Source organism: Mustela nivalis (genome assembly GCF_964662115.1).
Source record: "Mustela nivalis genome assembly, chromosome: 19".
Taxonomy (NCBI): Eukaryota; Metazoa; Chordata; class Mammalia; order Carnivora; family Mustelidae; genus Mustela; species Mustela nivalis.
Window position 1 is genome coordinate 23,983,214 of NC_139038.1, and position 27,895 is coordinate 24,011,108.

A 27,895-nucleotide genomic window follows, 5' to 3' on the forward strand; every position below is an offset into this window, starting at 1 on the left:
GAAGGAAACTACCTACCAGAATAAAGGAAATATGAAAAGCCCACAGCTAATATATTAAAAGGTGAAGGTCCAGGAGACTTTAAGAAAATAACGGCTGCTCTTGCTACCTCTATTTAACATAGTATTGGGAGTCCTAACCAGAGTAATTAGGCAAGAAAAAGAAATAAAAAGCATATAGGGGCACCTGGGTGGCTCAGTGGGTTAAGCCTCTGCCTTCAGCTCTGGTCATGATCCCAGGGTCCTGGGATCAAGCCCCACATTGGGCTCTCTGCTCGGCAGGGAGACTGCTTCCCACCTTCCCACCCCACCCCCACCGCCTGCCTCTCTGCCTACTTGTGATCTCTGTCAAGTGAAAATCTTAAAAAAAAAAAAAAAAAAATATGAATTGTAAAGGAAAAAGTAAAACTATCTTTGTTCACCTATGACATGTAGAAAACCCCAAAGATTACACCGAAACAGAACAAATGACTTCTTCAAAGTTGAAGGATATAAAATCAAGACACAAAAAAATCAATTGTGTTTCTATATACTAAAATGAACAATCAGAAGAGGAAAGTAAAGAGGAAAAAAATTTCATTTACAAAAGCATCACAAAAGAATAAAATTCTCAGGGATAAACCTAACCAAGGAGATGAAACACTCCTAATGCTAAAAACTACAAAACACTGTTGAAAAGAAATTTGAGAACAATAGAAACATTCTCATGTTTACAGACAGGAACACAGTACCATTAAAATGTTAATAGTACCAAAAGCAACCTACAGATTCTTTGCAATCCCCTTTAAAATTCTAATGTCATTTTTTTCTACTGTCTTTTTTTTTTTTTTTTGCAGAAATAGAAAAAAAAATCATAAAATTCTTATGGAATCTCAAATAATTTTGAAAAGAAGAACAAAGTTGCAGGACACAAGGTTCCTGATCTCTAAACATAGTACAAGTTACACTAATCAAAATAGTATGCCACTGGCATAAAGACAGACATACAGACCATGGAACAGATTTCAGAAATAAACCCTTGTGTATATGGTCAAATAATCTTTGACAAAAGTATTAAGACCATTCAATGAAAAAACATAGTCTCTTAAAGTGGTACTGGAAAAACTGGATATCCATATGCAAAAGAGGGAAGTTGGAACCTTAACTTACATATATATAAAAATTAACCCAAAATGGTTTAAACACCTGAGAGTAAGATCCAGAACTAGAAAACTCCTATAAGAAACCATACAGAAAAAGCTTCTTAATTCTGAATCTGGCAATGATTACTTGGGTATGACATCAAAAGCATAGGGAACAAAAGCAAAATAGACCAAGTGGGACTACCTCAGTTCATCAAAACACACAATCAGCACAGTGAAAAGGCAACCTATAGAATACGAAAATGTTTCCAAATTGTTTATCTGCTAGGGAATTAAAATCCAGAATATATAAAGAATACATAGACTGTATATGTAAATATATAAAGAACTCCTAAAACTAACAGCAAAAAAACCCAGTTCAAAAATGGAATTGAGTAGACATTTCTTAGAAAATTATATACAAATAGCTAACAAATCCAAGAAAAAAAAAAGAGGTTCAACATCACTAATTACCAGATGACAATGAGATTTCAACTCACACCTTTAGGTTAAGATGGTTACTATCAAAAAAGAAGAGAGAAAAGTAAAAGTGTTGGCAGAGACTTGGAAAAGCATAAAATCCTGCAACCACTATGGTGAACACTATAGTAGCTTCTCAAAAAATTAAAATCCCTTTAAAAAATAACTATTAGGGGGCGCCTGGGTGGCTCAGTGGGTTAAGCCGCTGCCTTCGGCTCAGGTCATGATCTCAGGGTCCTGGGATCGAGACCCGCATCGGGCTCTCTGCTCAGCAGGGGGCCTGCTTCCCTCTGTCTCTCTCTGCCTGCCTCTCCATCTACTTGTGATTTCTCTGTCAAATAAATAAATAAAATCTTTAAAAAAAATAATAACTATTAGTTGCACCTGTGGGGGGCAGTTGGCTGAGCGACTCTTAGATTCAGCTCAGGTCATGATCTCAGGGTCTTGAGATGGAGCCCTACATCAGGCTCCTCAGTCAGCATGGAGCCTGCTTAAGACTCTCTCCTTCCTCTTCCCCTTCCTCCTCCCCCCAAATACATAAATCTTAAAAAAAAAAAAAAACTTAAAGTCTTAAAACTTTCAAATCTTAAAAAAAGCAAAATAATAACATGTGAAATAAAATGAATGATGGCAAAAACAGCACCAAGGCTAGGAGGGAAATAATGCAAATATAGTTGTAAAGTTCCTATATGTGAAATGCTATATTATTATTAAGGTAATTACGGTACTAAGGTAAACTATGATAAGTTAAAGATAGATTATAAATCTTAACACAACCACTAAGATAACATAACAAAGAATCACAGTTAATACACTTCCAAAGGAGATAAAATAATAAAAAATACCTCATTAACTAAAAAAAAAAAAAAAGGGAAAAAAAAAAAAGAGATGGGACAAACAGATATCACAGCAAGATAAGAGACTTAAACCTAACATCATCAAATAATCATATTAAATGCAAATACTCTAAATACTCCACCTAAAAGGCAACAATTGTTGAATAAAAAAAGCCTGACTGGTCACTATAAGAAACCCACTTTTTTTTTTTTTTAAAGATTTTATTTATTTATTTGGCAGACAGAGATCACAAGTAGGCAGAGAGGCAGGCAGAGAGAGAGGAGGAAGCAGGCTCCCCGCTGAGCAGAGAGCCTGATGCGGGGCTCGATCCCAGGTCCCTGGGATCGTGACCTGAGCCAAAAGCAGAGGCTTTAACCCACTGAGCCACCCAGGGGCCCCGAAACCCACTTTATTTTTAAAATTTTTTCAAGAAACCCACTTTAAAATAAAAATAAATATAGCAGGTCAACAATAAACAAAAAGAAGCAGAAGGGCTATATTAATACCAAAGGAGAAGTCACAATAGTCATCTAAGCATCGGCCTTCAACTTTGGTCATGACCCTAACGCCCTGGGATCAAGTCCCACATCGGGCTCCCGCTCAGTGGGTAGTCTGCTTCTTCCTCTCCCTTTCCCCCTAGGTTGTTCTCTCACTTGCTCACTCTCACAAACGAATAAAATCTTAAAAAAAAAAAAAAATAGAAAATGTTTCCAGGGATAAAGACCTATTTTAATGATAAAGGGGCCAATGCATCAGGAAAACATAATGTATAATGTTTATGTATCTAATAGGAAAGCTTCATTATACATAAAGCAAAAATTAATGAAACTCTAAGAACAAACAAATCCACAATTATAGTTGGATATTCCATCTCTCAATAAATTTAAAAGATTCAAGTAATTCAAAGTACTTAAGTACATTCTTGGACAATAGGGAATTTAAGAAATCAGGAATAGATCTCAGGAAAATCCCTAATTATTTGGAAAATAAATAGCACTCTTCTAAAAAAAACATGAGCCAAAGAAGAAATCAAAAGGAAAATTAAAAAGAATTCTGAACTGAATGAAAATGAAAACACTTTTTAAGTATTTATTTAAACTTATCAATCTTTCTAAGATGAAGTTAAAGTAGAACTCAGATGGAAATTTATGGCTCTAGAATACCTGTAATAAAAAAGAATGACCTCAGTTAACACTATTGTGGATGCATTAGCCAGAGCATTTAGAAAAAAAAATAATTAGGGACATGGGAACTGGAAAAAGAGAAATACAACTATGGTACATAAGCACACTGGAATACCATGGAGCTATAATAAAGAATAAAGAAAATCCTTAATAAACTGGTATGATAATGATTTCCAGATATATTGTTAAGGGGAAAAAGCCACTGCAAAAGAGCTTATATAGTATGTTAACCTCTGTGCAATAAAGAAAGAGAAATAAAAAATCATATATATATGCTTTTCTTTACCAAAAAAGGCAAATGAAGGATAAAGCAGGGAGTGGGAAGGAATGGGTAAAAGAGATGTATGACGGAACTGCATTTCTCTTAGTTTACAGAGTTTTGGTAGTTTTGCCTTTGGAAGCACATTATTGTTCTACAGATCCCAAAAATAAATCAACAAAGATAGAAGAGGAGGAAAAAACCTAAAACTGAAAGCAAAATGAAACAAATGAACCCAACTATATTTTCAATATAAAACACAGCTAATCTGAAGGGGAGGAAAAAACCAATCCAAGTAACTTATAAATGAAATCTTCATATACCTAATACTCATTTGTAGATGGGGTGGGCGATAAGGAGGAGAGTGAACTGTAAACCAAATTCTTAACTACAGTGATTTGGGTGCATCAATTCTAAAAGCATTTTGGATATAGTTTAGGTTGCACCAAATGAGTAAATGTTGTTGTGAGCCAGGGTTCCCACACTGGATAAAGAAAGTTACAAATAGAGAATGAGGAAAAGCAAGGAAGAACCTTATATGAAAAGGCTGAAATAAGAGGTATTTGTAGAGACACATGATTTCTAAAACATGTATATGTGTGTATATTTATGTGTGTGTGTGTACATGTATCTGTCATCGACATGCATATATTTCCTAACTCTGCTTTAAGGGTCTAGAAGCAAAGACACCCCAGTACCAAATGTATACCCAGTGCCCAGCTCTCGGTTTCTAATACCAAGATGAAACCGAGTATCTTGTGCCAGCGAGGAAGAAAATGCTCAAAAAAATTATGAGTCCATGTCACAAGGACAAAGGAGCCAACTTGAAGGGGCTACCATTAGCCAAATCTGTGAAGTCTGGAAACCAAAACAATTTAGTACAATTGTAAATTATAAACCACTGAAGTAAACAGGAATACTGAATGAATGAATGAATGAATGAATGAATGAATAATAGGTATGATAAAGGAAGGGTTCATTCTTTTGTTGTCCATCTGTCCTTTATAGTAAAATATGTTTTACATAAACATATATATAAACATTTATATAAAACATTTTACTATAAAAATGAAAATGATACACATTTTTAGCAGCATAATTTTTATTTTTTTATATATTTTATCCATAGAACTTTTATAGTATCAAAATCAGAAAACTTAGAGAAGGAAACAGGAAAGTAATTTGTGGCCCTTAATTTTAGCTGGTTCATTTTGCTGTTTTTCCATTTAATGTTTAAATTTGTGTACATGCACACCAATTTCTTTAGAAAGCTTTCCTGTTTACATCTCAGACTTTCCTTTTTTTTTTTTTAAAGATTTTATTTATTTATTCGACAGAGAGAGATCACAAGTAGGCAGAGAGGCAGGCAGAGAGAGAGAGAGGAGGAGGCAGGCTCCCTGCTGAGCACAGAGCCCGATGCGAGACTCGATCCCAGGACCCTGAGATCATGACCTGAGCCGAAGGCAGCGGCTTAACCCACTGAGCCACCCAGGCGCCTTTCAGACTTTCCTTCTTCCTGAAATGCATCATTTTAAAAACTTTTTAGTAGGGTTTTTTGGTATAAAATGTTCTTCTTTATCTGAAAAGTTACTTCTTCCACTTTCATTTTGATACAGTTTTGCTGGGTAGACTTTTTAAGTTGAAAGTCACCTTCTGTTGGTACTTTGAAGATATGCTTTCACTGTCCTCAGATTCCTACTGTTGCTGTTGAGAAATTGGCTTATTGCTCTTTGAAGGTGATCTTCTCTCTGGCTTGCTACCAATATATCTGTTTGGGAGGTAATAAATACAATTTCCCTGCAATATGTCTAAATGCGATTTCTTTCTTTTTTCTAATGTGATTCCTTATTATATTTATCCTGCTTGTAATTCACTTAGCCACCTGAACCTGTGTTCACATAGCTCTGGTTAGTGGAAGAGGTATCCTTTCTCCTGTTCAAAAGACATTAGTCCATGGGATGTCACTTTTTCTGCCTTCTTAGCAATTCTTTATTATTATTTACATTCTATTCTGTATTTTCAGCTCTCCCTCTCTCCTGGCTCTTTCCTTGGAAGCTTCTAGCACTTCCTTTGAGAAAATGAAAATAGTAAAAAAAGAATGGAGATAATAAAAGTCGCTGACATATTCCACTTAAGGAGGTCCCCTCAGCTCCAGCCCTTAAGCAGAATCTCCAAACTCAGACACATCCTCAGCAGAGGTATTCCATGCTGACAGATATCTCGCTTCCCACGAAAAATCAGGACTCTTGCTTATAGAGTGCTGAGTAACAATTAGTAAATACGAAGGAAGTGCTAGAGCTGGAAACCATCATTGTGCAACCATTACATGGGAATCAAAAATTTTTGCTAAATATAAGAGGGGAAGTTTTGATGAAAAGCAGGATACGTGCTTTCCTTAAAATTATCTCCTCATATTACTTATTAGAAGGAACAAAAGTAGTAAATCTATTGTGGAGAAAGCAGATAGTATCTTGCTAAGGTCATCAAAATAAACAGTACAAAATAAAGGACAGATGGACAACATGTGCTCTAAATGTGATACCCTGAAAAGGAAACATGACTTAAAGTAGTTTGGTAAAGAATGCATAACCTGTGTCTAATCATGGGGAAACAAACCCATAATAAGGAACATTCTGGAAGGGATGACATGCAACATGTATTACTTAAAATCGAGAGATATATCCAGATTAAAGGGAACTAAAAATATAGGACAACTAAATGCAATATGTGACCCTAGTATGTACTGCTCTGAAGGAAAAAGAAATGCTAAAGGACATTATTGGATCAACTAAGAAAATTGGAATACAGATGAAATTACAGAAAGGTACTGTAACAATATTAACTTTATAGAAGTTTATTATAGTTACGTAAGAGAATATTTCTGTTCTCAGGAAATACACATTGAAGGATCTAGAGGAAAATGACCATAATCTATGATGTGATCTATGATGTGATCAAATGGTTTAAAAAATAAAATGGCATATAGAAAGAGGAAGATAGAAACAGCAAAAAGAGCCTAAGCATGCCCGCACACACACAGATAGAGCAAATGGGGCACAACAACAACAGACGATGAATATCTTCAACTTTACACATACAGCAATAATAGATAAAATTTAAGACCAGAAAACCAAAAAAATAAAGTTAGGCTAAACTAAGATAAACATCTATATAAGTTAGAAGAACAGAAACTTAAAGTGGTGTGGAAATACCAAAGGTGGGGTCTACAGGCAGACATTGACAGCTGACAGTTCTGCTCCTGTGGGGTAATTGGGAATAAAAGTGCTCCTTACAAGATGTGAGACAAAAACCAGACTTGATAATGGTAGCCAGTGTTGTTGATGAAAAAAAGCTTGCTGCTTAGTATGAATTGCAAAGGGCTACATTCCCGTTTGCTTTGAGCATAATCTTCAAAGAGACAGCAGGTCACTCACCTCTTTATTTGAAAGGCACTTAATAGTCTGACAGTTTCTGGCAGAACAAAGTTCACTAGTTTCTGCTTCCCGGGTCAAGAAAAGGAGCTTCTGACCCATTAAGTCCAAGCATTCCAAAACACTGTGAAGAAGTATAAGAGATCAGGGAAGAACAACAGTTTTCCCTAACCTAAGACTTACTTCTCTACTTGCACTGTCTAAATAAGGCAGCCACTAGCAACATATGGCTATTTAAATTAAGGTTGATATAAAATAAAATTACAATTCAGTTCCTCAATATGCATTAGTCACACATACTGTACTGTGTGGACCTTATTGGACACCACAGACCTAAAACAATTCCATCACTGCAAAAGTCATAATGGACAGTATTGCTCTATATTTAGGGGAAGGACAGAGAAACAAGAAAAATACTCAAAGCTCTCTAACAAGCTTTTACTCTAAGGCTCTGATACATTTATTATGGTGTGGTGGTCAACTCCTTCCAGGCCTGTTTTTTGTTTTTCCCTAATCTTGGCAATACACTAAGGCTATAGTTGATTCTTCTAATCAAAATACCCAGGAGTCTATCATCTTGCCTAATGCTACTCAGTTCACTGTATTTCAGTGTCTTCCTTTTTGATAAAAGAGTTATTTTAAGACCAGTCACTACATTTAGAAAGTAAGAAAAATAAATAGGTAATATTTAGGGTGGAAGGTGGTATTTTTCCCTCTGTGGTTTTTGTGACAGTAGAATGTTATTTATACTATTGGTAAATAATTTTCAATAGACTCAAAAAGGGAAAAATTTGCAGGTTGTCTAAATAAGAAACCAGATATTCTTGTTTTTGTTCTTGTTTAGAACTGAAAAATATTACCTTGTATTTGGCTGATAAACTATTTCTGCTGTATTTCTCAGCTCTTGGCCTGTTGCTAGCAATTCTTGGTGACTAGCTAGTGCTTCCAGATTTAGTTCTGCAATCTTGAAGAAAATAAAGTGGTAAAAATCATCTAATTTCCTGCAAAGCATTTGAGGCTTGAAAAACAAAACACCACAAAGCAAAAAAAAAATCCAAGAAAAACTCACTCAAGTGGTGTTCTCTACTTCTGTAGACAGTGGCTTTGCCATTGCCATAGTCCCAGGTTGGCTTCAGTAGCTACCAGATGGTTTCTGACCGCTTAGCCAAGAATGACAATCTGTTACCAGCTGCTGATGTTGTGACATGAATATGGGAAAGGGCCACGTAGGGCTACGTATAAAGGGATGGCATTCCGGCTCATCGCTGATCCCACAGCCGGGCACTTAAAAATTACTTCTTTGTGAACAGGCCATTTTTGGAAATTATAAAAGAATGGCTTTTATAGCAACAACAAAAAAAGACCTTTTATTGGTTTAATACAAAACCAGTTTATTCTTCTTCCATAAAGTGGGAGACCACTTGGGAGTTGCAATGCAGAGAGTGAGATACAAACTACTATCATTATTTATACATGTATGTTATAAGACATTTTAGAATGTCTTTCTACCACTGTGACACAAAATACTATTCTGGATGCTTAGGATCCCACACAGACTACAGTGTATTTCACAGTGGAGTTATGATAGAACATACCATGCAATGGGACAACCTAGTAAGTTGGAATGCATTGTAACAAGGTATGTAAGAAACTGTCTCCTTCAAGGTTTCCCTCATGTGCTGTCCTAATCTACACCCACTGAACTGCTGCTGAAACGGCATGCTTCCCCTACCCCAAAAGAACAAAATCTATGTAGATCTTTCATAATTATTATTACAATTATCAGCATACAATGAGCCACACATTATTGTGCTTAATATATTCAAGGCACTGTACTACTAGCTTTATAGCTAATGTTACACGCACCAATATCTCACAGAAATGTGTTTCCATTTTACAGATGTAGTAACTGAATTTCTTTGGAGAAATTGACCCAGATTATGTAGCTAAACATAGTACTATCTTTTTTTCCCTTTAAGATTTTAAAATAATCTCTATATCCAACATGTGGCTCAAACTCACAACCCCCAGAGATCAAGAGTTACATGCTCCACTGACTGAACAAGGCAGGTGCCCCATACCATCTTTATTTAAAAACAGATAAGCCCAACTTCAGAGACTACATACTTAACTATTACATTATGCTAGTCATACAGGTCTTAATTCTGAATGCTCAGCTTGAATTACACTCCTATTTTTTTTAAAGAAATGTAACAACAGGAAATGATTATCTGTGACTATCTGTTCTAGTCTCATAATTTTAAGAAAAGCAAACACACAAGTCAAATATACTAACCTTCCTTGGGCCATACTTAAGGAAATACCGGGCCAATTCAAGGGTTGTTCTAGCATCTTCTGTGGCATCATGACCAAGCCTATCTGGACACTGTATATCCTTCCTGGAAATTCAAGATAAAATTGACTTACTCAACAGCATTTTCAATGATCGGTTCTTTCAACCACCTCTAATAGTCTGGTTATATGTAAAATTTCAGCAATCTGATAATCAGATTTTATCACAACAATCAAGATTACTTTATTCCTAAATGCCAGGAGAGTACGTGAAGTGAGAGGCACTGATGACGCACAATCATCAGGAATGGCTTTGTCTACAGCAAGCATATCATCTGGACAAAAGGCTACCCAATAAAGTCTCTGGCCACTCCCCAGTGAATCCTTTTGCCTCAGTCTTTTAGATGTAACCACTATTTAAAGCTACCTTCCAGAAATTTTATATAGGTACTTAAATTTTTTCTTGGTCGTTTTCAAAAACCTTAAAAAAGTACAAATGTTTGTGTCTATAAACTTATCTAAATCTAATCTGTATCATACTGATATCTAGGCATATACAGATCTTCTTCCGCATCTCCATTTTATTCTCAGTAGTACTTTCAGAGGTTTCCTTATTAGCACATATAGACCCATAACATTCTTTTAACAATAACAAAGTATTCAATAATACAGATAAACTTAATTTATTTAACCACTCCTAGAGAATATTTGCAGTTTTGGGCTGTTTTAAACCATAGTATAATGAACATCCTTGTACACAAGGGTTTGTGCATAACAGAATACATTCTATATAGGAACATTATGTCTTCAAATTCTGGTTAAGTTTTCAATTAGTTCTGTCTAGTTTATCCATCAACTCTTCAGAGTGCATGTAAACCCCTTCTATATTCCCATAATTTCTTTATCTCTGAGTCCTACTTCTCTGGAATTGGGATCCCAGGATTCACAAGAAATGAAAGGAATAATGTTTACAGACTAATTAAGACGGAGAACAGAGACCCTGAATTTTGCAATATGCATTAAATAAGAAATTATATGTCAACTTACAGGCAACTTGTCAGGACAATGTTATAAGATACAAACAACCTACCCCAAAACAGCTTTGGCTAAGAACTTTAGCTTAAATCTTCTGCCCTGCTCTCTGACATAAAGCAATGATGTATCAATAACATATGGATGTATCATCTGAGGAGGAAAGAGAACAGAATGAGTAGCATCCTATGTTAAAGGAAAAAACAAGTGGACTGGGGGAATAGAAGAATCCAAGACTTTAGATTTGAAATAAAACGAAAAGGCATATAAAGTGGAAAAACTCATATCAGATACTCACTTTCAGTGCTCTGAGATCCAAGTCTAAGGAATGGCCCACTAACACAGCATCAGGAGGAAGCAGTGCTTTTAAATGTCTCTGTACGTCTTTGAGTTTGGTGGTCACTGGATTAAGAATCTTCTTTGTGATTCCCGAAAAGCTTTTAATAAAAAACCAGAAATGGACAGATCAGGATATTAACAGGTTTTCCTCCCTGGAAAGTCATTTCAAAAAGAGTATTTTTAAAAACTAATACATGCTCAGTGTAAGAAGGTTGAAAATACAGATTAAGAGGAAATTTAAAATAACCCAAAATCCCATGACCCAGAGATGATCACTGTTTACATTTTAGTAAATATCCTTTCATATTTTTGGATACATATATTCATGTGTTGTGGACAGATTTACTTTAAAGATTTACTTATTTGAGAGAGAAAAGAGAACCAGAAAAAGAGAGAGAGAGAAAATCCTCAAGCAGACTCCCCACTGAGCACGAAGCCTGATGCAAGGCTCCATCCCAAGACCCTGAGATCATGACCTAAGTTGAAATCAAGAGTCGGATGCTTAACTGAATGAGCCATCCAGGCATGCCCATGTATATATTTTATTTTTATAAAAATGCAATCATAATGCATGTTATTTTTGAACATGATTTTATCATTTGCCATTTAATGATAATGATATCATTAATTAAGTTTTCACATCCTTTTAAATGGTTAGAGTATTCCATTATGTGGATTTCAGAGTTTGACCAATCCCCTACTTTCAGATGTTTATATTCCCATATTTTTGAAATATTGTGACAAACATGCTTATACATACATCTTTGCCACCAATGACTGTTCCCTAAGAATACTAATTAGGTCTACTAATAAGGGAGGGCAGAAGGCAAGGTGAAAAATACCTGGTGAGGTAGTCCAGAATCTTGTTGTCAGGTTTAACAAGTTCATCCATTACACAGCAGCCTCCTTCAGCAACCAGTGAGATGCGGGTTAGCTCTCTCCCCTTGGATGTGAGGCACTGAAAGAACAGGCCATTGTCAGACTGCTGAACTGTGGAAGCTCTGGCTTCCTCTCCTTATTCACAGTATCTCAACTGCCATGAACTATAATCTACTGGGGTGCCAGTAACAATGGCACAGCCTTTGCTAACTAGAGAGCCCAGTATGAATGAAATTAAAGCTAGAGACTGCTGAACATTTCATCTAATTGCTCTGAAAAGGATGTGCTCAAGGAAGATGGATAGAAATAACATCATTCATCATCTTACCATTTATTGTTATGACATCCCCGTATTAGCTGAGTACCACAAGAAAGTAATTTTTAATTAGTGCATCTAATGCAATACTTAGCATTCTACATACACCACCTCATAGTAACATGATGAGGTACCTCTCTTATTATCCCCACTTCACAGACAGAGAAGTTGAGAATGAGAGGTTACAGAATTTGTCCAAGGTGACAACACCAATAGCCAAGACCAGGATACATACACACTCTGACATGAGACTTGAAAACTTTAGCTCTTAGCCACTCTGTTAAGAAACAGAGACTGGTACCTGAGTACTGATAGGGGATGCCCTGTCTTTGGAAGGAGACTTACTAATGAGACACAGTAAAACACAAAGGGAACTTGAGGGAAATCCTACTTCTTTTCTTTTCTAAAGATTTTATTTATTTGACAGAGAGAGATCACAAGTAGGCAGAGAGGCAGGCAGAGAGAGAGAGAGGGAAGCAGGCTCCCTGCTGAGCAGAGAGCCCGATGCAGGACTCGATCCCAGGACCCCGAGATCATGACCTGAGATGAAGGCAGCAGCTTAAACCACTGAGCCACCCAGGTGCCCAAGGGAAATCCTACTTCTGATCTTAAATGTGTAAAACTAGCCAAACCCATGTAATTGAGTCAAACTCTCTAGGGGAACAATAACAAAACACCTGTTCAAAAGACAGAGTAAACTTACGTAATTGACAGAGATTTGATTAAACATAACTAGTTAGAAAACTTATGTGATATTTATTCTTTTTTTGGGGGGGGGTGATATTTATTCTTGATAAATCTGGAACAAATATCCAAGTTTTCTAAAATGTGAGCAAAAGGGTCTACTTTCAGTTATTTAAACCAAAATAGTAGAACTAAATGCACTAGTTCACTAGTGCATTAGACTCAAGAAATCATGTACTGGACTCTAGTTTGTAACCTTCCAGTTGAAACATTAAAAGTAGTACTTACCATTTCACAGTCAAGTCCAAAGAGAGGACTGCTGTCTGTCACAGAACCATTACATTTGGTAGGTACAAAGTTTTCACAGTCAGGAAAACCTAGGAGGAAAAGAAACTAAAAATCTGCCTTTAAAACTAGAGAAGATAAACAACACTTTTAGATTCATTCACCAAGGGAAAACCGAAATACCAAATTTGCTGGACACCTTCTCTGTTAGACACTTGAAATATAAAAATTATATGAGAGACAATGTTGGTCCTCAAGTTTTTCTCCATCTGCTCATTTTTATACTCTTGGAGAATACTACAGGCTGCCCTTATAGGGAATAATAGGGCCTAGACATCATGGCAGTTACCAAGTAACAATTTTCCCTCCATATGAGGAAAGAGATTATAATTAAATTGTAGCTGGGGCGTCTGGGTGGCTCAGTGAGTTAAATACCCAACTCCATTTTGGCTCAGGTCATGATCTCAGGATTGTGCGATCAAACCCTGCATGGGCTTCATAATGGATGTGGAGCATTCTTAAGTTTCTCTCTGTCCCTCTTTCTGTGTGCACACACACCCTCTCTCTTTCTAAAAACCCAAACCAAAAAAATAAAAAAACACCTAAATTTTGGCTAAATCCCAAGTCACTGGACCTTTTCATGTAGGCGCTAAGAGGATGAATAAAGTATGCAGAAACTACATGTAGTATCTTTCCTTCCTAAATAAAGGAAAAGTAGGAACAAAATTCCACCATAGTAGAGATCTAAAAGGATTTCACTGTAGGCAGGGAGTAATAGCCACCATGTATACCTCTGCACCCAACTCTATCCTTGAGACTTCCCTGAGATCTTTACTCAGAATACGCTTGCATTTTTTTGCAATCACAGACTGAAAATTCCCTATAGGAACACACCTATAGGCTTAAGGTACCCCTTCCACTGTGTACCCTTAGTTAATAACAAGGAATATTCAGCGCAGAGTTCCCAAAGTGTTTGAACCATTGAAGATTTCCTACCTTCAGACAGAGGCTTAAACAGTAAAATTACCTAGGTTTTGTGTGACAAGAAACAAAGTACAGTGTGAGAAACTTTGACCAGTTTCTGTGTCATAGTACCTCAAAACTGCTAATTACAAATAAAAGAATCAAGATATGGTCTAGATCAGAAAAGAGAGGCATCCCCAAATCTGGGAGACATTATACTTGCTGCTCTTATCTAGAGGATTAGTAGTAATAATAATAAACAATAACTTTTCAAATGCACTATGTGCCACCCACCATGCTAAGTACTTTTATATACATTAACTCATTTAATCCCCATGGCAATCCATGATATATGAGCTATTAACTCCATTTTACAGATGGTAAATGAAAAGATATTCAACATCATCAGCCATTAGAGAAATAGAAATTGAAATCATGATATATTGCCTCAAACCACCTTAAAAGATACAATAAAAAAGAGAATAACAAGTTGTTCATAAGAATGTACAGAAACTGAAACCCTTATACATTGCTGGAAGGAATGTAAAATGATGCAGCTGCTCTGGAAAAAGTCTGATAGTTGTTCAGAAGGTTAAACAATTACCATATGACCCAGCAATAATACCTATGTATATATTTCCCCAAAATGAAAACAGATGTCCACAAAACAACTTGTACCTGAATGTTCATAGTATATTCATAATAACCCAAATGGGGAAATAACCCAAATGTCCATCAACTAATGAAAGCATAAAATGTTGCATATCCATATATAGAATACCTTTAGAATAAAAATAAATGAAGGTGACAGACGGCAGCTACTTACTGAGTACAACAAAATTACAGAGCTGTCAAATCACTATGCTGTATACCTGAAACTAATGTAACATTGTGTGTCAACCACCAATACTTCACTAAAAAAAATAATTGCTAGTTAAGTCTTAAAAAAATAGTAAGTAGGATAAACTGAAAGATACAAGTTTCCAGATATGGACGGTGCCACACATACTATTTTCAAAGTAAATTTTATATATATATATATATATATATATATATACACACACACACATATATATCAGATTAAATATATCATCAGATTAAACATATAAAAATACATTTATATACAAAAATAAGTATATATGTATATATATAAAACCAAATATAAATGTAAATATCAGATTAAATATAAACCAACCTTGTAATGGAAAGTGAAATGTTTTCATTTCCTCCTTTGTGAGAAGGCATCTGGTTAAGCCCACTTTCTTAGAGCCATACTTTTGAATAACAGGGTCATTCTGCAGGTTGACGCTGACTTTTGAACTGGCAGAAGGTAAAGACCCTGAAATAAAAAGAACAATTAAACTTATGTCAGAATGTCTGTTTAAGAAGGGACACCTGAGTGGCTCAGTCTGTGAAGTGTCCAACTTGATTTCTGCTCAGGTTGTTATCTCAGAGTCATGGGATCAACCCATTGGGTTCTGTGCTCAGCATGGAGCCTGCCTATTCCTCTGCCTCTGCTCCTTCACACTCCCCTGACCACCATCCAGCTTGCACTCTGTCTCTTTCTTTTAAAATAAATAAAATCTTAAGGGAAAAAAAAAAAAGTACACAAGAAAAACTGATAGAACACAGTGATAGAATAATTCAATTCAGTCAACAAATTTTTACTAAGTACTTATATGCCTGGCATTATTCTATCCACTTGAGATTCCTCAATGAACAAAGTCAACAAAATTCTCCATGAACTGAAATTGTTTCTGAAACAGAAATTCTTTTCTGTTTAAAGTAGTTGGGAAGATGGGACAATAAAAAAATATATAATATGTCAGGTAAAGATAAGGACTACAGAGAAAAATAAAGAAGGGAAAAGAGGAGAGGGTGACTGAGGCAGGAAAAGGATTACCGTCATATATTTTATATTCGGGGAAGACCTCTCTGATAAAGTGACAAGTGAATAGATATTCATGGGAACCAAGGGAATGAGCTATACAGACTGGGTATGGAGAGCCAAAAGAAAAGTAATTCTAAAATTCAAGACTGTTGGGGTGCCTGGGTGGCTCAGTGGGTTAAAGCCTCTGCCTTCAGCTCAGGTCATGATCCCGGGGTCCTGGATCAAGCCCTGCATCAGATTCTCTGCTCAGTGGGGAGACTACTCCCCCGCCCCGCCGCTTTGCCTGCTGCTCTGCCTACTCGTGATTTGTCAAATAAATAAAATCTAAAAAAAAAAAAAATTCAATAGGAAGCAGATAGAGGAGATAAGAATCCCTGGCTACTCCTCACCACTTTTTCATGTCTCCTCAATGTAACTACTCAATTATTTCTGAACACACACAAAAAAGCATCACTGAACAATACTTACCTTACTATATCTAATGAACTCTAACAAGTTCTTTTCTATTGCATCACTTACCTGAAAACAGAAGGTTAACTACAACTTTCTCATGGATACAACCCATTGTTTGAAAAACACGGGGCGCCTGGTGGCTCAGTGGGTTAAAGCCTCTGCCTTAGGCTCAGGTCATGATCCCAGGGTCCTGGGATCAAGCCCCGCATCGGGCTCTCTGCTCTGCAGGGAGCCTGCTTTCCCCTCTCTCTCTGCCTGCCTCTCTGCCTACGTGTGGTCTCTGTCTGTCAAATAAATAAATAAAATATTTAAAAAAAAAAAAAAAGAAAAACACTGCCATCATGGATAGTTTTAGATGGCTGGCATCTAAACCTTCTGCCTATTCCCCACTGTGGGTAGTATTAAGGATGTCCTTTACATTAGTCAAAGGCAAGACCTTCCTTCCCATCTGTGCACTCGTAGGTACAAAGACCCACTGACAGTTTAAAAATTATTCACAGTAATTTCTAAGAGTCCAATGTTAAGTGATATGCAGGGATAGCCTTTTCTATCTCACCTAACCAGATGGCTCCTGGGACATGAATATTGGCTATATGGTTCCTGCTCTTCATCCTCCCTAGGTACTTATCCATTTTATTCTTTAAAAACAAAACAAAACAAAAACAAAAACAAAAAACTGCTCTTCTGTTTAAGGTAGTTAGAATTGACCTTTGTTGTCTGCAAGTATAAACTTGACCGATAAACCCACAGCATATCCAGAATGTCTTTTAGAACGAGCAAATCATCAAACTAGAGTCACAACCATACCTCCCACCATCTTGGATAGATCTTCTGTTGTTTGCTTCTTTTGCAGTCCAATGATATCAGCTAGAAAATTAGATGATGGTGGTGGCAAGCGGAATTTCTGTAAGTACATACCAAGTTTTTATAAAAATGCTTGAAAGCAGTTAAAATATTGTCAAAGACTTGCACTTTTATTGTCAGCTGAGTACTAAGAAACGTTTGGACCTTAACTATTCTATTTGTATTACAAAATGAGGACTACTATCTCCTTAATGTGTAAAAGTGACTGGGTAATAATAATTTAAAAAAAGTGGCCAAGTAAGTGAAGCCACCTTTATCCTACCCCCAGATATTTTCTTTGGTTCTGATTACACGCTGGAAACAAAAACAAGCATTACACAAATGTGTAACTCAGAAAAAGAAAGTCCCTTATATTTTTCAAAGCACTTCTGTATCTATTACTTTAGTGGACAGCTTGCCAGGTAGTTAAGACAGATGACACAGCAAAGCTGAAAGGTTGAGATCTCCAGCCTTAGGCTCACCTGTGCTGAAATTTCAGCTCCACTACTTCTAGCTATAACCTGGACAAGTTATTCAGTTTCCTCACATATAGAAGATATTTTTATCTCTCACAGAAGTACTTTAAGAATTAAAGATGATGCACACAGAATGATTGATGTAGGTCCTAGCATGTAAGTAGCCTTTGATAAATGAAAGCAAAAAAGAAAATGGAGACCCCAAGAGATTAGGACTCACCAACTCAAATCCCTCAGAGCTAAATGGATGAAACAGTCCAATAAAGACTGGAGGTGGCTATGGGAAGGAAAACAGGGAGCACATGCCTCTTCTAAAGATGACAGCTGCTATTCAGCTCCAGATACTGTTCTAAGGATGTCCAATTTTGTGATGTTGTCAGGAGGCCAAAAAACACAGACTTACATAGTTTTTAATTTTTAAAAACATCATAGCCTGAATAAAATAGGAAGAATCAGCCTGGGAACTATATATAGATTGTAATCTGGTAATAAATATTTTGCCTAAATTATAAAAGAAAATCAGAGGCAAACCTAATCTCAACAGGAGAGCTCTGAATCTTAATCTTTCTTGCCTTCTACAACCTCTACTGCTTGTTCAATAAGGTTGCCTGAGAGCAGTTTGAGACGTGCACTAGTCTTCGGATGAGAGGACTCAACTCAGGCCCTAATACAAAGTTTTCTTAACTTACATGTCTGAATGCCTTTCGGAGAAATCCAAACTCCAAGTAGAACCTGTAAAAGTGTAGCTGGCTCATTCCCTGCAGTACAAAAACCACCACGTTGTTCAGGTGGTTTTGGTGAAAAAGCTGGCACCAGCTGTTGAAAAATCAAACCAATACAGCTAAAGGTGATATCATCAAGTCAGGTATAGACATACAAAAGGGAAGTGTGGAAGAAAAAGTAGTGAACAACAGTTAATGAAATTTACCATTTACCATTACTCAGTGACTGCCCAGCAAAGAACAGCTACTATTGTACAGAATTCAAATAAGATAATTGTTTACTGCATTCAAATCAATTAGGATAACAAGGGAAACACAATGTATTCAAATTTAAAATCCTATTACGATTTGTTTTAAATTGGAAATAAACTCATTTTACAAAGGCATATCCTCAAAATCCCTACCTGCTGAGTCCTTCCTTTTTTTTTTTTTTTTTTTAAAGATTTTATTTATTTATTTGACAGAGAGAAATCACAAGTAGATGGAGAGGCAGGCAGAGAGAGACAGAGGGAAGCAGGCCCCTGCCGAGCAGAGAGCCCGATGCGGAACTCGATCCCAGGACCCTGAGATCATGACCTGAGCAGAAGGCAGCGGCTTAACCCACTGATCCACCCAGGAGCCCCTGTTGAGTTCTTCCTAAGCTAATAATCACATGACTAGCTTTAAGAAAGCCAGTTTCAGATAAATTGACAGACTACTGGTAATATTTGTTAATGGAGAAGATGGCTTTTGAGTTATCTAGTCAATCTCTCTCACATAGGTATGTCTGAAAAACTGAAAAGTTTTGTAAAATTTTTACTGGTACATATACAAAAGCAATTTTCTTTAGACATTTAACAGTGGCATTGACGATATCAGAATAATAAAATTGTCTTTGTTTCTTAATGTGAAAGGAACAAAAAAGATGAACTGGGATACTTAACCATGATCATGGTATTTCAATTGGGTAACCCCTAATGGACTAGGGGTTACAAACCAAAATGCCTTTAAATGGTGTTGGGAAAGATTACTGAAATGACATGACTGCCTGCAGATATGTCAGCTGGCCCCGGCACCTGAAGGCTCCTCACCCCTTCTCCTCTGTCCTTGGAATGTGGGTTCTGCTTATCTTTCCTGATCCCAGAGGCTGCTCCAAGGACACAGCCTTGAAACAGTGATGTGGTGTTGAAAATACCTGCATGGTTCATAGGACTGAACCTAGTTAAGGCCTCTATATACACTTTTTTAAGATTTGGCAGGCACGTGTAGGAATCCATTTGTCTTCCTCCTGCCACAGACAAGCCTTATATGCAAGTTCCCTTCGTTTATTAAAACTGCCACTTAGCAACCTGGCGCAGCCTGCCTCTTTCTTCAGTCTCTCCCTACTCTCCAGTAACTGTGCTGGGTATCAGTTTATACCCAGGAAGCTCCCAAGAGGGTTGCAAACCAAAAAGCAGCCAGACAGATAATGTAAATAAGGGAAACAGGCCTTATTTACCAGTAAGTGGTACACTAAAGTATACATGCCCCATCTATAAGGGGAAGGCTTTGACAAATTGTTGCCATTTGGGAATAGAGGAACAATTGCCAGATCTTAAGAATTTTTGGAAGAGATAAATTATCTGGATTTTAATAAAGGAATTACCAAATTAAATGTTGGCAACACCTGCAAAGAAAAAATGTAGGGGTAGCCTGGGTGACTCAGTTGGTTAGGCATCCGACTCTTGATTTCAGCTCAGATCATGATTTCAGAGTTATGAGACTGAGCTCCGCATCAGGCTCCACACTGGGATTGCAGCCTGCTTGGGATTCTCTCTCTCCCTCCCCCTCTGCCCCTCCTCCACTATTAAAAAAAAAAGAAAAAGTTTAGGACATTCTGTATGGCAAACAAATAATGTCAATACACTAGTTTGAAACCTTGGGTCTATACCCCCCATTTAAGTTCATCTCATACCTGGGTTTAGGAACACTGGATTTGCCCAGAACTGCATACTTCAGCAATTCACATAACTGGTCGTGGGTTACTTCACAGTTTTCAGCAAATAAAACGGTAGATAAGCGGGCTTTCTGCAAAGATATATCAAGTCATTAACAATCAAGACTACTGGAGCGTCAGGGTGGCTCAGTCAGTCGAGTGTCCAACTCTTGATTTTGACTCAGGTCATGATCTCAGGGTCTTTGGATTGAGCACCCCCCACCCCATGTTGGGAATCCCCACTCAGCAGGGAGTCTGCTCCTCTCCCTCTTCCACTGTCCCTCCCCCGCACACATGCTTGCTCTCGATCTCTCTAAAATAAATAAATCTTGGGGCACCTGGGTGGCTCAGTGGGTTAAAGCCTCTGCCTTCGGCTCAGGTCATGATCCCAGGGTCCTGGGATCGAGCCCCACGTCGGGCTCTCTGCTTGGCAGGGAGCCTGCTTCCCTTCCTCTCTCTCTGCCTGCCTCTCTGCCTGCTTGTGATCTGTCTGCCAAATAAATAAATAAAATCTTTTAAAAAATAAATAAATAAATAAATCTTAAAAAAAAAAATTAGAACTGGGGGTGCCTAGGTGGCTCAGTTGGTTAAGCATCCGCCTTCAGCTCAGGGCATGATCTCTGAGTCTTGGGATCAAACTCCTCAACAGGCTTCCTGCTCAGCAGGGAGTCTCTTTCTCTCCTGCCCCTCCCACCATTCATTCTCTAATAGATAAACAAAATATTACAAAAAAAATTAGAACTATTGAGAACAGGATCATAGCAAAGCAAATTATATGCAAATATAAGGAGGGATCTAATTAATTGGAAATGAAGGTCTAAAACAACAACCTGTGATATAACATTATTAATATTTAATAAACATTGGTAAGAAACCTTACTACAGATACTTGGTTTCTTGCCAGGGATAACAGAATGAATGAAACATGATGCATGCTCTCCAGTTCATTCTACTAAGAGAAAAGAAAATACAGAAATAGGTAATTCCAATACAAAGTGGGTAAGTGCTATTATAAAAGTATAGGAGTAAAGAGCCTAACTGCCTTGGGGACTAGAGAGTTTGGGGGATAGCTTCACTGATATTAAAAATACTGGGGTTGTCTTGAAAGGGGGGAACATTGTGTCTAAACATGTCATTTTGTTTGGCTGGAACCAAGATTGCGTGTTGCAGAGCAGTAGAGATCTGTGAGTAGAGAAAAGAGGAAGTCAGGTCATAGATCAATGCGGTCTAAGCTAAGGAATCTGACATTATTCTGGGGAAACAGGGAGTTCACTAAAGCTTCTCCCTCCTAAAAAAAGGGCCTAATTCTTTATCTCTATATTATACTGCCCCTACAGAATTAGAGTATACATTGTGTTTCGTAATAAACTCTGCAACCCTCCCATCCCCCCAAAATCAGTAAATATCTTTTCATATCAGTTAAATGTAACAAACACCAATTTTAATAGTCCATTCTGTAAAATTTATCTCAACACAACGTATATGAAAAAAATTCCCTATTGATGACACTTTTTAAAAAAAATTATAAACAGTATCATAAGCATCCTTTCAAACATTCCTGTGTACCTAGATAAATTCTCCAGTAAGTTCCTGGTCAAAATAAGCACATACAAGTTGACCCTTGAACAACACAGGTTTAAACTGTGTAGACCCACTTATACGTAGCTCATTTCTGGTAAATATAGTATAGTACTGTAAATGTATTCTCTTTTTTTCTAAGATTATTTATTTATTTGACAGAGAGAGAGAAGAGAGTGAGAGAGGGAATACAAGCAGGGGGACTGGGAGAGGGAGAAACAGGCTTGCCGCTGAGCAAGGAACCCGATGCAGGGCTTGATCCCAGGACCCTGGGATCATGGCCTGAGCTGAAGGCAGATGCCTAATGACTGAGCCACCCAGGTGCCCCAAATGTATTCTCTTCTTTATGTTTTTCTTAGTAACATTTTCTCTGGCTTACTTCATTGTACGAATACAGTATATAATACATGTAATTTACAAAGTATGTGTTAACCACCTGTTTATGTTATCAGTAAGGTTTTTGGTGTACTGGTTACCTGTATTATTGATAAGGTTTCTGACTTTAAGTAGTTAAGTTTCTGGGGACTCAACAGTTACACATGGATTCTGGCCTGCACAGGGCAGGGAGGGTATATGGTGGTTTGGCAACCCAGTCCCCCATGTTGTTCAAGGGTCAACTATTTAATTGTGACAAGTACTATTAATTTCTGAAAGAATATACCAATTTACTAATCAAAAACACGAGATTGATAAAGTGAGACTAAGTGAGGTAGGTAGGGCCTACGTGGCAGTGAGTAAATATGGTTGCCAAGTATGAGAGTCTGAGCCTGAGTGGGGGAAGAAGGGAAGCTATAGGGGAGAGAGCTAGGACTAAGGGTGCAGAAGGATGGCTCATTGTGGGATGTCAAAACCTGAGCGGTATGAAGGCATCCATGCAGTGGGCAGTGGACAGCATTGAGGGCTGGTATCAGATATCAGAAAGTATGTAAGGGAAGGAGGGCACCAATACTGAGGGACAACAGTGGCCTGTCACAAGATTCAGAGCCTGAACAGGGTGAGGGTGTCCATGTACATGAAGGATAGCAGCCTGTCACAGTAGTGACAGGAGCATTCACACAGCAGGGTGGCCTGGCACATGGTGCAGGACGACAAAGCCCAAGCAAGGTGAAGAGGGTGTGGGAGTGTGGAGCAGTGGCACCACGGAGAACAGGTCAAATATACTGAAGGTAATGGCAGATGTCTCACTGAATAGAGAAGGAAATTATAAACATGGAGAGAGAAAGCAAGAATGAACCTTGTGGAAACACATTGCAAGTAGAGATTTTAGTATGTATGGATAGAAAAATATTTAAATGTAAACATGTATGTGTGTGTATATACATATACAGATATATAAATACATATTTCCTAGCTTTCTTTTGGGGGTATTGACATCCCAATAGCACTGAGCACATCTAGTACCCAGAACCTTGGGTTTCTTTTCTTTTTTTTTTTTAAAGATTTTATTTATTTATTTGACAGAGAGAGATCACAAGTAGGCAGAGAGGCAGGCAGAGAGGAGGAAGCAGACTTCCTGCTGAGCAGAGAGTCTGATGCGGGACTCGATCCCAGGACCCTGAGATCATGACCTGAGCCGAAGGCAGCGGCTTAACCCACTGAGCCACCCAGGCGCCCCGAACCTTGGGTTTCTAAATGTCATTCTCTACTAAAAAGAACCAAGCATCCCCCCCAAAAAATTAATGATTCCAGCGCTGGGGCAGGAAAAGCACAGATGAGCCTGGAACACCTTTTTGTGGCAAAAAGTAAGGAAATGTTCAAAGAATTATGAGGTCATGTGCAAAGGACACAGAAGCTAGCTTAATGTTCAAATATGGGATATAAATATATCCCATAAATAAATATAGTAATGGATTATAACTTATTGAATGAAATAGGCAATGAGTTCATACTAATAAAAAAATGAATTAAAAGTTTAACAAGGAAGCATCTCTCCATAGAATTAGAGAAAAAGAAAACAAGAATGCGACAAATAAAATCATGTACAACCTAACAAAATACAAAGAAAGAATGTCACTTCTGTGATATTCCTGCCAAACATGTATAACCTGAAATTAATCAATGAGAAACAAACCTAACTTGAGGGACATTTTACAGAATAACTGGTACAGGATTCTTCAAGAGTAGTAATGGGGTGCCTGGGTGGCTCAGTGGGTTAAAGCCTCTGCCTTGGCTCACGTCATGATCCCAGGGTCCTGGGATTGAGCCCTGCATCATGCTCTCTGCTCCGCGGGGAGCCTGCTTCCTCCTCTCTCTGCCTGCCTCTTTGCTTACTTGTGATCTCTGTCAAATAAATAAATAAAATCTTTAAAAAAAAAAAAAAAAAGAGTAGTAAGGCCATAGATGTCAATGAAAAGACTAATTGTATGGACTGAAGAAGACAAGATAACTAAATGTAACACATGGTTCTAGACTGGATCTTATTGCTAAAAAGGGTATTTCTGGAACAAATGAGGAACTTGAATGGGGTCTGAAAATAAGATGATAACAATATATCCATGTTTTTTTTTTTAAATTTTGATGGTTGCATTGTGGTTATGCAGCACTGTTTACAGATAACACATTAAATATGGGTGGGAGCATTGTCAACAATCACTTTCAAATGCTCCTTGGGGTTGTTTCTGGTACTGTTTTTGCAACTTTTCTGTAAGTTTCAGATTGTTTCAAAATAAAAGAGTGATGAGATGGTCTATCTCCTTATACTTTCACTATATTAACCTTTAAGAAGTTGTTTTGCCAATTTGATAGGCAAAAAAAGAATCCCTTTTAAATTAAAAAAATTTTTTTTTCAAAGCACTATTTCCCATTTTACATCCTACAGGTATCCCCAACTTTCTGAAAGCTTGTGTCCTGCCACTTCCCTTTTACAAGAGACCTGTTAGCACTGTGCCTTTCTTCGCTTTTACCTTCAGCATTTGTTTCACAACAAACCAATTATAAAAGCAGCACACCCCAAGCAAAGTGGCACAGCCAAGCTCCTTCCCCAAGAACTACACTAAGCATGAAGACCCCCATAGCTTTGAATTGTGTCAGTGAAAATCTGCGCTTTATCTTGATTTTGTGCATCAAGTAGCAAAATCTGTCTTGAGATATGAGAAAACCCAACAAAGGTTATTTTGGGGAGTCGGGAAACGCTTCCAATCCCCATCACCTCCCCCCACCCCCAGCATAAATCAATAAATGCTTCTTTGCTACTTTCCTATAGTGGGGGAAACCTGTGTATAATTTCTATGTATTGTCTGTCTTCGGTCTCTTTACACTGGAACTGACGTTCCTCCACTGCCTAGGGCAGTGCCCAGCACAGGAGAGACAACAGAAACCTGATAACTGAAGGGATGGACCACGTATATTCAATTCTCAGTACAGCGCAGGGACGCTCAGCAGCCTTATTATTCCCTTACTGGCGTGGCATGTAAACTGCACGAGGGCAGGGACTTTTGGGTTCGTGCACTGGGATATCCCCTGAACTGGCATATATACAAAAGACTCAATTAAGCATTTGTTGAGTGAACATTCTTTTTGGGGTCCCGAGCACCACCCCAGTTTTAAAGAGCCATATCAGCCCTGAGGTAGGTGGCATTAACATCATCGTTCCCATTTTACGGACTGGAAAGCAGGATTGCGAAAGGACAGTGGGTGGATGAGGCTAACCCTCCGCCTCCAGGGCAGGCAGGGCCCGGAAGGCGGCTGGGGGGCGGCCTGGCCCCTCCGCACCTCCCCGGGCCGCCCACTGGGGCTCCTCGTTACTCACCTTGGCCTCGGGCTGCCTCTCCTCCAGACCCCGACGGGCTCTCATCGCCTCAGCCGCCCCGAGCAGCATGTTCGGGGCCCTCCTCCTCTTCCTGCCCTTCTTGGGGTGCCCCCCGCTCCTCTCCCTCTCGGGATCCATGCGGCTGTGGAGAAAGACCAGCGAGACCGGCGAGAGCTGAGGAAACGCCGCCTCCGGACGGGTGAGCAGGCGGGGCTTCGACAGCCTACAGCCTTCCTCAGATCCTCTCCTAAATTCAGCGCACGGAGCTCTCCCACCGCTCCCGGAGAAGCGAGAGCGCTAACTACCCTCCCTGCGCCGCGGCGGAGAAAACCGCACCGACACCAACGGTTTTACCGTCCGCGCTGGAGGCCGGATTCGAAACGGTTCCCCAACGGCGCAAACGCGCCTCCGCCCGTTGAAAAAGAGGGAAAAAGTTGCTGCCAAGACGACTTCCCTGCAAAAAATCACTCCCCGCGCCCCCGAGCCCTGAAAACACCGAAGAGAAGCCGGGCACACAGCCGAAGCCGCAGCCGCCGCCAACCGCCTCAGTCGCAGCCAAAGCCGCCGCCGCCGCAGCCTTCTCAGACGCGCCAGGCGTTTGAACGGACCGGAAGTGGTGGTTTAACGACTTCCGGCAGTTGGGCACGGAGGAGTCAGGAGTGCCGGGAATGGCGACCAAGAAGCTTGCCCGGTACGCGAGGGGTTTCTGGGCTGAGGGTGGCTCCTGGTCGAGCGCTGGCGCCCGCAGCCGGCCTGGGAAGTGCGCATCCGCGGGGTCAGCTTTCATTCTCTGCAGCCCAGGCGTCTCCGACCTGCACTGTCTGCCCCGGACTGAAAGGTCTCTGCTTGGATCTCGGTCTCGAGGTTCTCAGGCCGCCCTCTGCGCGAGGGTGGAAGAACCAGGGTTCGGACTGGGTGGCCTTGAGCCACTGTCAGCCCTTTCTAGGCCTCTGGAAACGAACTGGACGTGACCGCGCCTGGTAGGCGGTTCCGAGGTCTCAGGCAGCCCCCCACACCGTCAAGCTGTTCACCCTACCACTTGCTAGTGACCCGTTAAAGTCGTGTTGTGATTTATAGTAGCCTTCTCCCTGATTCCTGGTCACGCTGTACACATTTCTGATTTCAAAAGAACTGTTGTAATGTAGTGGTAAATAGCATAGGTGTTCTTTGGCGAATTACTGAATCCGTTTTCTCATCCAAAGAATAGAGAGAGCAACAATCCTACAGTTCTTGACGATTAAGTGAGATCACTAGAGCTCAGTGCTTGCTATGTAGTAAGAAATTAGATAAATGTTCGCTGTTATTCCCAACTCCTTGCATTTCCCATCACAGGTCTTAAACAAAAACGGCAACAGGAAGTGTCCGCTAGTTAAGCTTGACCTGTTCCTCGAAGTAGTTGTCTTACTTAACACCTAAGGAAGCTCATCCCTTTCTGTGAATTCAAGTATTGCCTTTGCGGATCCTTTGTCATGTATTACCTTATAGTAGTTTACCATGGGGGTCTACTTTCTTTACCCAGCTGTAATGTGGAGCTCCTGGAAGACTGGATCTTCACTATCTCCTCAGAACTGGTCTGTGCACATAGCAAGGGCTTGAAAAATGAAAAGGCGGAAATAAGCTTTTCAATGCATCTTTACCTCTGCAATCACTCACGTTCCTCAGTATTTACTGTCAAATAAGGAAAGCAGAAGGAATTACTCTTAAGTTTGCAAATATGAACTTTGAGGCTCATGCAGGTAAAATGACTATTAAAATTTAATGACTGTTAAAATCAAAAGAGATTTTGGCAGTCAATATAAGAACCAAGGTCTGGGGCACCTGGGTGGCTCAGTGGGTTAAAGCCTCTGCCTTCAGCTCAGGTCATGATCCCAGGGTCCTGGGATCGAGCATCTGGCTCTCTGCTCAGCGGGGAGCCTGCTTCCTCCTCTCTCTCTGCCTGCCTCTCTGCCTACTTGTGATCTCTGTCAAATAAATAGATAAATAAAAATCTAAAAAAAAAAAAAAAAAAAGAACCAAGGTCTTCTGTACCCCCTGGAGTAAATAATACATGATATGTTTATAAAAATAATTTAAAAAAACAAACAAGGTTGTCTGCTCTCAAAGTTGTTCAATTTCCAGTCACTCACATAAA

The 27,895-nt window shown here is 38.9% G+C and overlaps 2 protein-coding genes and 1 long non-coding RNA gene across 7 annotated transcripts in view; 1 reads left to right on the top strand and 2 right to left on the bottom strand.

Annotated features, from left to right (window-relative positions):
* The window catches only part of REXO5 (RNA exonuclease 5), a 37,306-nt gene extending 10,953 nt beyond the window's left edge, over positions 1 to 26,353 (bottom strand). Inside the window, exons 1-13 of the mRNA XM_082714823.1 lie at positions 26,119 to 26,353; positions 25,765 to 25,906; positions 20,418 to 20,530; positions 18,452 to 18,578; positions 17,251 to 17,347; positions 15,295 to 15,438; positions 13,140 to 13,228; positions 11,815 to 11,930; positions 10,932 to 11,070; positions 10,692 to 10,786; positions 9,606 to 9,708; positions 8,170 to 8,273; positions 7,313 to 7,433 (exon numbers count right to left, since the gene is read on the bottom strand). Of these exons, the coding sequence (XP_082570949.1) occupies positions 7,313 to 7,433; positions 8,170 to 8,273; positions 9,606 to 9,708; positions 10,692 to 10,786; positions 10,932 to 11,070; positions 11,815 to 11,930; positions 13,140 to 13,228; positions 15,295 to 15,438; positions 17,251 to 17,347; positions 18,452 to 18,578; positions 20,418 to 20,530; positions 25,765 to 25,902 (1,386 nt within the window). The 5' untranslated portion in view covers positions 25,903 to 25,906; positions 26,119 to 26,353. The remainder of the gene's footprint in view (positions 1 to 7,312; positions 7,434 to 8,169; positions 8,274 to 9,605; positions 9,709 to 10,691; positions 10,787 to 10,931; positions 11,071 to 11,814; positions 11,931 to 13,139; positions 13,229 to 15,294; positions 15,439 to 17,250; positions 17,348 to 18,451; positions 18,579 to 20,417; positions 20,531 to 25,764; positions 25,907 to 26,118) is intronic.
* Positions 1,324 to 6,523, bottom strand: LOC309855033. The gene is made up of 3 exons (XR_014306574.1): positions 2,844 to 6,523; positions 1,971 to 2,634; positions 1,324 to 1,764 (listed from the first exon to the last, which is right to left on the bottom strand). It is a non-coding gene; the product is annotated as an uncharacterized lncRNA (long non-coding RNA).
* The window catches only part of ERI2 (ERI1 exoribonuclease family member 2), a 50,918-nt gene continuing 49,345 nt past the window's right edge, over positions 26,323 to 27,895 (top strand). For 4 of the 5 annotated variants that reach the window (XM_082714827.1, XM_082714828.1, XM_082714824.1 and 1 more), the window contains exon 1: positions 26,323 to 26,455. In XM_082714827.1, coding sequence (XP_082570953.1) covers positions 26,433 to 26,455 — 23 coding nt within the window. In that variant the 5' untranslated portion in view covers positions 26,323 to 26,432. Of the gene's footprint in view, positions 26,456 to 27,283; positions 27,501 to 27,895 lie in introns of all 5 variants that reach the window. The other variant, XM_082714825.1, reaches the window with a different exon arrangement.